Genomic DNA, 12,556 nt, shown 5'->3' with positions numbered 1-12,556 from the left:
ATTTTGTAATCAGAAAGGGTATGATGCCGTTTAAATTAAAAGTGAAAAACATACCACGTGTGACACGCCGATCCTGTGCTCGTGGATCAAGTCCCGTGTAGTCAGTCTGATGGCTAAGGTTGTATTGAGCGCCCTTTTAGAACACGAGATTTGGAGGCTCACTGTTAGAGACGCTTCTGTCTGTGGGCGGGCACCCCTGCAAACCACGCCCACTCACTGGTTGAAGGACTGTGCAGGAACTTATGATAGTACAGAAAAATAATATACAATAAAATAAAATGAAATAAAAATAGAAAACAGCAACAAGATTAAATGTTTTAAAGCTCTCTGAAGTTGAACCCAGTTTGGTTTTAATGTTCTGCGCTGGACTGCGAGCTAAAGTGTCATCAGTTTGACTATAAGGGGAGCAATTCAATAGTGTACTAATTTGCTTTTTCATTCTGAAAATAAAGAAACGCAGAAGAATCGTTTCGAGCGTTTTCGCCTTTTGTTGTTATTTTTTAAGCTATTTTTTCTGGTTTATTATTTTCTGCGGAAATAATAAATGGCAAATCAAATAAAGACTTTAAAGAACACAAAGAAACCCCTCGTAAAGACCACTACTCTATTTTGGGAACTGCTGTAGTAAAAAATTTTTTTTTTCTACGTTTTTTCTCGTGATTAACTGCCCACTTCTAGATTTCCCTTTGGGCAGCTCTTAATGGCCCCTGTGTCTGTGTAACTTCAAAAATAATGTATCGAAGCAGGAAGCCATCTGGTGCCTTTGTTCTCTTGGCTCGTGCTGTTCTCGTGCCCCTGATACGGCTGCACAATGGATTCCCCTCAATCAGAAATCCAATATTCAAAAACCCCGCCACCACGCCGCATGTCCTGCTTGTCCAATGCCTGCCTCGAAGCTGCTGGCTTTTCTTATCCACACTATACTTCACTATTTCCTAAAGAATTAAGAAAGACACAGTCTTTAAGTTACAGCTAGGTCTTCTATATACTATAGGACATACATATGACATGTCACTGACGCACAATCGAGTTTTTGTGTGCTGGTGCATTGAAGTGAGAGAAAGAAAAGTGTGTCAGAGCTGGAAACGTCAGCTATTGGCGGAGAAGCCAATGAGACGCTGTAAGTTTACCTATGTCAACTTTGAAGAGCAAAACAAATGTGCGTCACCAGATGTGTGCTTGGAGCTTGGCTTTTGGCTTTGTTAGGCTTCTTTGGATATTCAAATCCTGTCTGAGCCATCCATTTGGTTTGGGCAATGCGCAATTACACGAAAATATCTCCCCGCCTCTGAAACGAAAGACGCTAGGCTTGCTGTTTGGCACTGCAATAGATTTCATTTTAAAGAGGGCACAGCTAAATAATAATAATAAAATAAATTAATAAATAAGTCGTTACAGTTAATAAATCGACATTAACTACTGGCTCAATGCAATCATAGCTGCTCTTTCATTCAGTTGGTTTATTTATATTTCATCCTTTTGTCTTTTGTCAGGAGTGAAGCAACATGACATTATGGACTTATTCTTATGTGCAAACACAGTTTTAACCATGATTCCATTGTGTAAAAAAATAATACATTCTGTGCACTGATAACAGTGGCAATAGCAATAAAATAACGCTCATAGCATAATATTTGACTAGAAAATAGCTCAAATGATTTATTGTCATGTTTAATTGTAGATTTTGATATTCACAGTTAACATCTGAAATAAATAAAGAGCCAATATAACAGTTTGATGGGGCTGATTTCTTATTATTTGATAGTGGTGTTTTAATTAGACAGGTTAGTTTAAGTTCAAATAAAAATATAAGAATATCCACCTTTTGTCTCCTATAGCACGTGACCTGGGGGGACGCTCAGGGGACAGATTCAGTGACGTCAAATGGTCGTCGTGCATGGTAAAAAAAAAAAAAAAAGTTTGGATTTTCCCCAATCCGCAGATGCCTTATGAAAACGGCGTTGGTTTAAGCGTGGGGAGCTTTTTGGCACATTGTAATACGTGTTTGTTTGCGTCCCCAGATGATAAAATGTGACATCAGTGCTTTGACGACATGTATAAAAACAACGCTGGTGCTATGTAAAAACATTAGCATACGCATATTACGCGCACTGTCCCCACATCTGATGCTAAAAAAGCGTCATTTCTTTTATTACACAAACAAAGCTGTTTACTATTTGTGGAGGGACACACAGACCGATTAACAAAGTGAAATGAGACTTTAGTATACTCTAATATAATCTAATAATGATCTTAGTATAATTTCCTTTTCTGTTTGTGTCTGCTTTGAAGATGAAATAGGGGCAAGGAAGTTTGGATGGTTTATGTATTTGATGATCTGAAACATGTGATATATGCAAAAATAATAAAAAATAAATTAAAGAAAATGCTTTTTCCACACACAAAGAGCAATGTGTTATGGATTGTCAGGTCTGGATTGATGAATGCACAGACAGAATCAGACACCAAACCATAACTTTAACCTGTCAAATGTTTTTATTTTACACATTTCAGCAATGTGGACATTAGCAGTATCAGAAAAAGTACCAGAAAAAAGAGGATACCCTTGCAACATCTCAAAGTTGTTGAATCTCACGTCCTGGTCTGCTCTGTTCTTTGGAGATCAGTGACCATGTTGCTGTCTTGCTGTCTACCATGTTGTTGAACTAAAAAAAAGAAAGAATTGTTTTTGGTTTTGGGAGATGCCTCTTTTGATTTATACCCAGGATGCCATTTCTTAGAAATCAATGCAGCGTGTACTATACAGACATATTAGGATGTCGGATATTTTCTAAATGTAATTATTTTGCAGTCTTTTCATCTACACCACTTGAGAGAGAGACCCAGGCACACTATGTCTAGGGGATTTTACACTCAACCAGCCATCAAGGGGAGACTGTTGGATTTCTCATTTTTGTAAAGTCTTGACTTTACTTTGTCAGCTTCTCAAAGATTACATACTGTATATTCTCCCAAGACCCCGGAATTCGTTCTTCTCCTCTATGAAGGACATGAGTCTGAAACTCCTACATCAAATAGAATTTATGCAATATATCTTAGTCCTACTGTAGAGTCACTAGGACATCTTGGGCTTTGTATTGATGCCACATGTGTGGGGGTTGGGCAAACAGAGCCCTTTCTTTTCAAAATGACAGGCATTACTGTGTCCACATTTTATGGCCAAGGAAGCCCAAGTGATACAATATTAAGATTCTATCGGTAAAACTCAAATTGTTTCTTGAATATCATATTTTTTTATCTTCAATTTGATAGGATTTCAAAAAATTTGCAGTAAAATAAGACTTTAAAATAAAGCTTTTATTCAGTGTTCTTCGTATTAGACGAGAGGACTTATGAACTCCAATTCAATTCAATTCAATTCAATTCAATTCAATTCAATTCAATTCAATTCAATTCAATTCAATTCAATTCAATTTCATTTATATAGCACCAAATTAAAACAATGGTTGCTTCAAGGTGCTTTATATTTTATGGTAAAGACCCTACAATGATACAGAGAAAAAGAAATACAGAGAAAACTCAACTATCAGATGAACCCCTATGAAAAAGCACTTGGTGACACTGGGAAGGAAAAACACCTTTTTAACAAGAAGAAACCTCCAGGCTCAAGGAGGGGCGGTTTGATACAATTTTCTCTCCTGATATTCCTCATGTACCAGTCTATACTAAATCTGTAATGACTTTTTAAATTATTTTGTTAATAAGGTCGCTGCCGTCAGGTCAAATATTTCTCCATCATCCTCCCAGTATCACACTGACACTTTGCTTACCTCTGATACCTGGTCCTCTTTTACTCCCGTTACCTTACAGGACATCAGTGCTTTGCTCGGTCATATGAAACTGACTTCAAGCCACCTTGATGTACTTCCTCCATCATTTTTCATTAGTGTGTTTGACTCTACTGGCCACTGTATTCTGGAAATAATTAATACTTCTCTTTTTACTGGCTCAGTTCCCAGCTATTTTAAACAAGCTATTGTTGAACCAATATTAAAGAAAACAAATTTGGACCCATCTCTTCCAAGCAGTTACAGGCCAATATCAAAATTACCATTGGTGTCAAAGATATTGGAAAAAACAGTTGCAGAACAACTTAACAACTTTTTGGAAAAGAACAATGTTCTGGACATTTTCCGCTCTGATTTCTGCAAATTGCACTCCACTGAAACCTGCTTTACTTAAAGAGTCTAGTGACATTCTGATGGCAGCAGACTCTGGAGAGTACTCCGTTCTGGTTATGTTGGATCTCTCCTCTGCTTTTGATACTGTTGATCACAGCATCATGATAAATAGGCTGAAGGACTTGTTTGGGATTACTGGTGTTGTTTTAAAATGGTTTATGTCGTATCTATCTGAGAGATCTTTTACTGTTTGTATGAATCATGTGTTGTCTGAAACATTAGTTCTGCCTTCTGGGGTACCTCAAAGATCTGTTTTAGGTCCGATTCTCTTTTTTTGCTGTATATACTCCCTCTAGGCCAAATTATCAGACATCACAATAATATTTCTTATCATCTCTATGCTGATGACATTCAGTTATACTGTTCTTTCAAAACTTCTGAGTTTTATATATTGTCGTGTTTAAATAATTGTCTGTCAGAAATCAAATAATGGTTAAATGACAGTTTCCTCCAGTTAAATGCAGATAAAACAGAAACCTTGATTACTGCACCTCAGAAATTAAGCAGCATATCAGTTTTTTAGACCCTTCATTTCAGCCGAGTCTCAGAAACTTAGGTGTTATATTTGACAGTTCAATGTCTCTTGAGAAACACTTTAAACAACTTGTCCGGAACTGTTTTTATCATCTAAGAAACATTTCTAAACTCAGACTACTGGTGTCAAAGGCAGAACTTGAGATGATTACTCATGCTTTTATCTCTTCTCGTTTGGCATATTGTAATAGTCTTTTTACTGGTCTCAATAAATCAGCTCTGGATTGCCTTCAGACCGTACAGAATGCTGCGGCAAGACTTTTAACTGGCACAAACAAGAGCTCACACATTACTCCAGTTTTGGCTTCTCTTCATTGGTTGCCAGTAAATTTCATTTTAAAATTTTAGTTGTAACTTTTAGAGCTCGGCACAGTGAAGCTCCCCAATATATCTCTGACCTGTTGAAACCTCATGCTTCATCTCGAGCACTTAGATCATCAGGTCAGAGGTTACTGGTGGTTCCACGTACTAGGTTTAAAACACGTGGGGATTGGGCTTTTCAGGCACTGGCACCAAGGTTGTGGAACTCTCTGCCGTTGTATTTACGCTGTCTGGACTCCACTGACTCCTTTAAAAAGCAGCTGAAGACATTTTTATACAAAATAGCTTTTAATTATTTTTTTCACTGCTTTATATTATTTTATTTCTATTTCTGATTTTACTGTGAAGCACTTTGTGATTTTTATCTGTGAAATGTGCTATATAAATAAATTTTACTTACTTACTTACTTACTACAAGTTGGTGGTGATAAGAAGCAGTGTGTAAGCTAGGGCTCTGAAGTTTTTTCATAACAATATGTTGAATGGAAAATATGAGCCTTTTCAGTTGAATTCAACTCTATTGAAATTGGGTTGAAAAACTTTCTTTTAACAAGAAACCCAAACAACATTAGCACAAACACACAATCTGAAGGATCTCTGATTACATCAGACAGTAGTTATGCAACCAGGATTTTAAAAATGTCAAAACATGTAAACCAGAAACACAAACCAAAGGAAAGTGCTCATCTCTTAAAGCTGAAAGCATTATTCATCATATCTGTGCATATGGCATAACTGGGATACCCTAGGACTTGAATAAAACCGGTTCTAGTTAATTGACAATTCACTGTGCTATCCACAAATGTGCATATTAAAGCTTAATGATGCAAGAAGAAGCTATGCAAAGAACATAATCCAGAAATGCTGCCATCTTCTCTGAGTTGAACCTCATTTAAAATGAACTCCGGCAAAGTAGAAAACTCTTCTGTGGTCAGACAAATCTGAATTTGAAATCTATCCAGCTTGTTATCAGTACTCATTTCAAAAGCCTGCATAATGCTGATGATGGTGTAAGGGTGCACTGTGCATCTGGAAAGGCACCATCAGTTGTGAAAGATGTACATGCAAGCTCTAGAGCAACATATTCTCCAATCCAGAAGAAGCCTTCTTTAAGGAAGGCTTCACATATTTCAGCAAGACAATGCCTTACCACATGCAGCATCTATTACAACAGAATGGCTTTGTACTTGAAGAGTCCAGGTGCTGAACTATCCTGCCTGCAGTCCAGACTTTTCACTAATGGAAAACATTTGGAGCATCATGAAATGATAAGCATGACAAAGTAGACACAGGACTCCTGAGAACCTAAAACACTATATCAGACAAGACTGGGACAACACTGCTTTCCCAGATGTTCAGCAGCTTTTTTTCCCCTTAGTTCCCAGATGTTCAGCAGCTTTTTTCCCCTTAGTTCCCAGATGTTTACAGACTGTTGCTCAAAGAAGAGTGGATACTACACAGTGGCAAACTGTGACAACGGTTTTGAGATGTGTTGCTTCAATCAATTTTAAAACGATTAAATATTTTTCTTAAATTGATACATGTTCCAAATGTAAAGATTTGAGTTTTAAAATGTAGGCTTTTGAGATCTGCAGATCATTGCATTCTGTTCTTATTTACTTTTTACACAGCTTCCCAATTTTTGAAACTGAGTTACCATCATTGTCTATGCTATTGTCTCGCATCCCCCCCAAAACCGTTCTACTTTGATGTGTCTTGTATTGAGAAGGACTCACACAGAATTCAATTCGTGGTTGGAGTCTGGCTGGCAAGTTAAGTCTAAGGTGCAAGCTTTCTATTTTCAAACATTTAAGCTCAGTTTCCTGTATTGGACGATACCAAAAATGCCACAGATATATAAAATCAAACACCTAGCCATACAATGTGGCTACATTTCTGAAAAAAAAATAGTTCATTTTAAAGAGATCATTGAGTTGGAATGTGATTTTTCCCATGGCTGAGCAGCTGCTGTGTAGTGTAAGTGACCCATACTTCAGTCATATAATGTCAATTCTACTAAAAACTACAAAGAATATAGGGGAATGGTAAAAGAAAATTAGATGGTTTAAACATCGTCATGGTGTTAAAACCATACTAAAAGTTTACAGTAAGTGTGCAATGCAGATAACTTAGTTTACCATGGATCAAACCTTTTCTTAAGAAAATGGCAAACAGTAAAGCCCATAATAATTTTTTACAAAGCCAAAGTCAGTCCACAGTTTGTTTGTGTCTTATCTGTTGGAAAATGCAAGCTATTGAATTTACCGGGTTGTCATATCATGTCAAACAAAGGACACAGTCAAGGAATTAGAATTATTAAATATTTGACATTTCAATTGAATCAAATATTTATTTCACCAGCCTTCACCTGGAATGGCATTTTTGTTTAAGCTTTCAGGGGAAAAAAAAGAAGAAATAATGATAAATACACCAGTGCTGATATGCTTTTAAGAAAAAAAAACATCAACTGAAATGTTTGTCTTATGTCTCTCATGAGTCTGGCACAGATCATCACAGTATCACAACAACAAAGGTCAGTTCTTGTTTGAGCCAAAACAGAAGGGTACTCTAGTCTTTTTGTTTTTTGTGGTACTTTGTAGATCAAAATAATACTCATTGCTTCTGCTACGCCTTGTGACCTCTCGGTCTTGCCATCACTTTGCTGTGGCTTGCTTTTTGTAAAACCTTGCACTGTGACAACTGGGAAAGGCTGCAGCCCCCTGGACTGGATAAATGTTTAGGAAAATGGATGGATGTTTGTAATTTCTAAGCAGTTTCTGCTTATATATCTGTACTATGTGTATAAATAGCTTAATAATTGATTACAAACAGATTTTTGACTGTTATAATCAAATTTGTATGAAACATGCTTTACAAAGACTTCTATGTCTCATCTTAAACACATTTAGTATAATTTAAAAAAAATGATATGTTTTATTTTCTTAACTAAATGTACAATACAGATTTGTGGGAGATTTTTCTAACAGAATTAATGTGGAGCCAAACATTAGTGACCATGGAAAGGGCATATTTTAAAATAAAAACAAACAAAAAGATGATATTTTATATATAGCCTAATTGTCGTCTTTAATGTTTCTGCACATTTTGCGTATTTATATTATATTCATATATATTGTTTATTGCGATTACTTCTCGCCTTTCTTTTAGTACCGACGTGGGACAATACTCTAATTTCGTTTGTTAATTGCACAAAGTATGATCGTGCAATGACAATAAAGAGTTCAGTTTGTCAATGAAAGAATGGAAACTGGCAGAAAAAAACGATTATTGGATGTCTTTTTTTTTTTTTTAGCATTTCACGAAAATATGTATTTTTGAGCTTGCCGTTATGTATTTGGTATATAAATTTTCAGTCTACTTTACGCTACATAGAATAAAATATTTTGTTTGTTTGTTTGTTTTTTGTTTTTTTGCTCCGTACACAAAGGTCAGTCCTGAGTCTAGCAGATGCTTTCGTGTCATGTGGATAATGGTAGCGTAGAATTTGGCTTGGGTCGCCAAACATCGTTTAGGGTGCAGTCGCGATTTGAAGTCTGGAAAATCTCCAAGTCTGGAAATTTTCATGTGGCTCCATGAAGTGGAGACGATCACCTTTGGCAGAGCAGAGTCCTTCGACGCTTTTGGTTTTACGCCTCAGTGCGCTTCAGCTCCATCTGTCTGAATGCTTTGGCTCGTGTCAGTCTCATGCCGTTTATACAACCAAATTCTATTAAATCTCATACGCAAACTCAGCGATTAGGATTTTAAAGATGTTTTCTTTAGATGCACAGGATAGCTCTTTGCCGTTTCATCTGTTCATCCAGATTGTACCTTGTCCAAAATTATACTGAAGATGTTATAATTGGTATTCTTATTGATTTATTTCCGCGGTAATAAACAATTTGACAGTTTATTTCATTTGGTTGAGTTGAAGAAATGAAATGGGGATTTAAATACCTAGTTTTACTGGAAACAAACAAACAAAACAAATTATGTGCATCTCCCACACAGTTGCTGTAAAACTTTGAGTGACTCCACTTTTCTGTACACCCTTCAACAAAGGATCACTGTGCCCTAATCGTGCACAGATGGATACCCACGCTGAAACCAAAACAAAAAAGGGTCCCAACCGAAGCCTTTCCTGGACTTTTTTTTTCGTCTTATCGCGAAGTGCCAGTTCCCATACTGGACTTGGTGGCGGTTATTTGAGGCCCCATGGGGCAGGGCGCGTGCAAAACCGTGCATGTGTAATGCTTGACAAAAGAGGAAGGTTAAATCCCTGAAGCTATAGAGAAGAGCAGATTGCAGTCGATGGGACAGCGTATCTTTGTCTAAATTATGAGTTTGTTGTGCGGTATATCTGGTTTCGCGTGCGTAAAAATTTACTTCAGTGTGATGCACATGTCTCGCTCCTTCTTGTTTCCTTGGAAATTCCCTGCGCAAAATGTATCCATAAAACTCCAAGGTGCTTCAATGACATTAAACATCAAAAGATCTATAACTAAATTTATTTGACATCATTTAAAACGGAGAGCGTTTATATGCAGTTTTGTCTATTTTTTCTTATGAATTCCTAGTTCTGAGTATTCTAGATGTTTTCTCCCTTTTCTACTCATCATGCCGTTTTAACTTGACTGTTACAAAAATACAACAATTGCACCATTGCGGTCATGTCCCCCTCCCCCACCCCACCACCACAGCCCCCTCCCTCGCAAAAAAAGGAGAGAAAAAAAGAGACAAAACAAGAGTGAAGCACATTTATGGTGAGAGGACACATGATCGGGAGCAGGGGCTGGGATGCTGATGCGAGAGTGGTGCAGCAGCGGCAGACGGGGGAGGGTGCATAGAGACGGGAGACGAGAAAGGCGGGGGTGAGGTGAGGTGGGGGGTCCCATCTGTTGCTCCGATCGTGGCGCGTGCCGAACGCGTGAATCCTACTGGCAGCTCATAGGCCTGAGAAACTGACACTCTTTAAAACAGCATTTAAATAAAAGCTGTTTAAACTTCTGGAGGTTGATGTTATATGTGTCACAGTTATCGTTTACAGATTGCATTATTCTTGTATTTACACAATTTGTAGGGAATACTTAACATTTCCATAATTCATAATTCAAAATTCATATTTAAGTGCGACGATTCGTGGAAGTATTTATCATTTTTTTTCAATTCTTTCTTTAAACATGTGTATTGTATTGCACATGTATTGCACGGCTATGATATGCGATCTTATATTGCACATACACGCCTCATTTTGCTTGCATTGCGAACTGTCCGTCACCTCCCCCACTGCTACAGGTAAACACCGTGTTGTCGATATTGGAAGCAGTCTGCTGAGGGTCCAGAAGCAGATGTTAATCCATACATGGCGTGGCTTGGGTATCTGGTTTATTAATTTTGGAATAGATTAGTCTCCTCCCCTCAAATTCATTCATCTAGCTCCTTTTTGTTTTGTTGTGGCGGGAACGAAACCATAAATAAACGCACGCTATTAATTTTCATTATGCAGGATGTTTTTTTTTTTTATCTAACTTGTAATTGTTCATTTAAAGCTGTTTAACTTTGATGGGTCTTATAAAAACATGCTGACTTTACTTGTAGGAAGTGCTTAATACAAACATAAACAAAATGATACATAGGCAACTTTTAATAATTAAAGTTATTAACTAACAACGTCACGAAAAGAACAATGATACACTGTAGATAATCACAATGGCGGTTGTCTGCCTAAGAAAAAAAAACAAGTTTTCATACCCTGCACTTGTAATTTGATCTTGGATAGACGTTGAAGCCTTAAATATTAAATGCAGTAAAACGCAGCAGCATCACGAAACTCCGCATACCAACATACAGACACGGGGGGCCAGATGGTCCAGACAGGATCTCTACTCGTCTCCCAAGGGCCTCGCCCCCTGTGTCATGCCCCCGCTGCAATGGCTTGTGTTCCCTCCCCTCTGACGCTCCGGCTCCACATAAATAGGAAGCTCGCCAGCTCAGCGGCACACTTCAGCTCAGCCGCTCAGGAAGCAAGTATCTCCCGTCAAAAAGCACAACAAGAAAACGCAAACAGAATGAGTCCCAGCTTCACTACTGAGGCCAGCCAGCCTCTCCCTGCAAGGTCCACCGTGGCCCAGAGAAAACAAGCCAACGAACTTAGAAAGGTAAGGAGAAGACAAACCACTACGCAGCTGTTTGTTTTGTTTCTGGAAATGTGTTCTGCGTTAACCCTATCGGTACAGCCTAGTAACAGTGTTGAAATTATTTTTTGTAGACTCTTAAACCCCTGCTGGAGAAGAGAAGACGAGCTCGCATCAATGACAGTCTCAATCATTTGAAGAGCCTGATTTTGCCCCTTGTTGGCAAAGATAACGCACGCTACTCCAAGCTGGAAAAAGCGGACATTCTAGAAATGACAGTCCGCTTCCTCAGAGATCTTCCTTCCACCCCAGTCAAAGGTGAGCACTATCTCTACGACATGCATAGCACACTGTTGTCCTCCAAGTTTTTAACAACCTTCTTGTGAAAATCCCAGCCACTGATCAAATATCTCCTGTCCTCTCTCCAGACTCCGCAGACAGTTACAGAGAAGGTTACAAAGCTTGCCTCCAGCGTGTTTCCGCGCTGCTTCCCAAAAGCCTGGATCAGGACGCGTGCCAACGGGTGCACGACTTCGTCCAGCAGTCCATGTCTGCCACCGTCACTCCAACCTGCCTGAACTGCTGTGCCCAGAGCTCCAGGACTTTACCTCAGATCCAAGAGAAAATTATGAGCCTCAAATCCAGCTTCACCTCCAGGCTGGAGACTCAGCACCGCAGCAGCAGCGCAGTGGCTCCAAGCAGAGCGCAGGCAGACCAGCAGGCTGTCAGCTCTGCTATGTGGAGACCTTGGTAGATTAGATGGACAGTTATCTCACGCCTGTTTATTTTGTGCTGTTTACTATTTGTACTAAATCACTGGTAGTTTTAGTGAGTACGGTGAAGAAGAATTGTTGGAGCTGTATATAAGTTTAAGTCATTTTGCGTTTAATGCTAGAAGACTCGAGCACAGATATCAAAGAAACCGAAGGTTTTGAACTTAAAAAAATGCAATCCTCTTTGGGGTTTCAGAGTTACGGGTTGTAGACAACACTTTTGTAAACCCCACGGGTTATTTTGTTTGAGGTTTGCACGATTGACTTAAATGTATTTTGGTCTGTGCAACAGAATAGTCAGTAAACACTATGTGTTAACTAGGATTATATATTATTTATGTACGACAAGACACGTTTTATGACATTTCTGTTTTGTCAATGACAAAATATTTTCAATAAAAGTATGCTCGACAAAGATGTTTATGGTGTTTGATCGTTTTTGTTGCGGTGATTGAAGGACCTCAAATTTATCACTGATCCCGGATGCCTTAATGACACGATTCTGGGTGAAATGAAAGAAGAAAAAAGGCGCGCAAACGCACAAAGCCACAGGTCATCCAAAGCCCATTGATGCTACTGAGCAGCTGCTCTA

At 38.4% G+C, this 12,556-nt stretch overlaps 1 protein-coding gene across 1 annotated transcript; it reads left to right on the top strand.

Moving 5' to 3' along the window:
• The first annotated feature begins 10,987 nt into the window (after positions 1–10,987).
• On the top strand, positions 10,988–12,080 carry hes2.1 (hes family bHLH transcription factor 2, tandem duplicate 1). Its single transcript, XM_040048154.1, has 3 exons — positions 10,988–11,215; positions 11,326–11,509; positions 11,620–12,080. The coding sequence occupies exons 1-3, from the start codon at positions 10,988–10,990 to the stop codon at positions 11,943–11,945; spliced, it is 738 nt and encodes a 245-aa protein (XP_039904088.1). The 3' UTR covers positions 11,946–12,080.
• The last annotated feature ends 476 nt before the right edge of the window (positions 12,081–12,556 follow it).

This window comes from Simochromis diagramma, unplaced genomic scaffold (genome assembly GCF_900408965.1).
Source record: "Simochromis diagramma unplaced genomic scaffold, fSimDia1.1 OVJJ01000387.1, whole genome shotgun sequence".
NCBI lineage: Eukaryota > Metazoa > Chordata > Actinopteri > Cichliformes > Cichlidae > Simochromis > Simochromis diagramma.
Note: the sequence above shows the minus strand (reverse complement) of the source record. Positions and strands in the feature narration are given on the sequence as shown.

Excerpts from the sequence above, each read along its gene's own strand:
- hes2.1 (XM_040048154.1), top strand. The coding sequence starts at position 10,988 with ATGGCTTGTGTTCCCTCCCCTCTGACGCTCCGGCTCCACATAAATAGG. Across the intron at positions 11,216-11,325 it reads AAGCCAACGAACTTAGAAAG|ACTCTTAAACCCCTGCTGGA; the intron begins GTAAGGAGAAGA and ends TATTTTTTGTAG. Across the intron at positions 11,510-11,619 it reads TCCTTCCACCCCAGTCAAAG|ACTCCGCAGACAGTTACAGA; the intron begins GTGAGCACTATC and ends TCCTCTCTCCAG.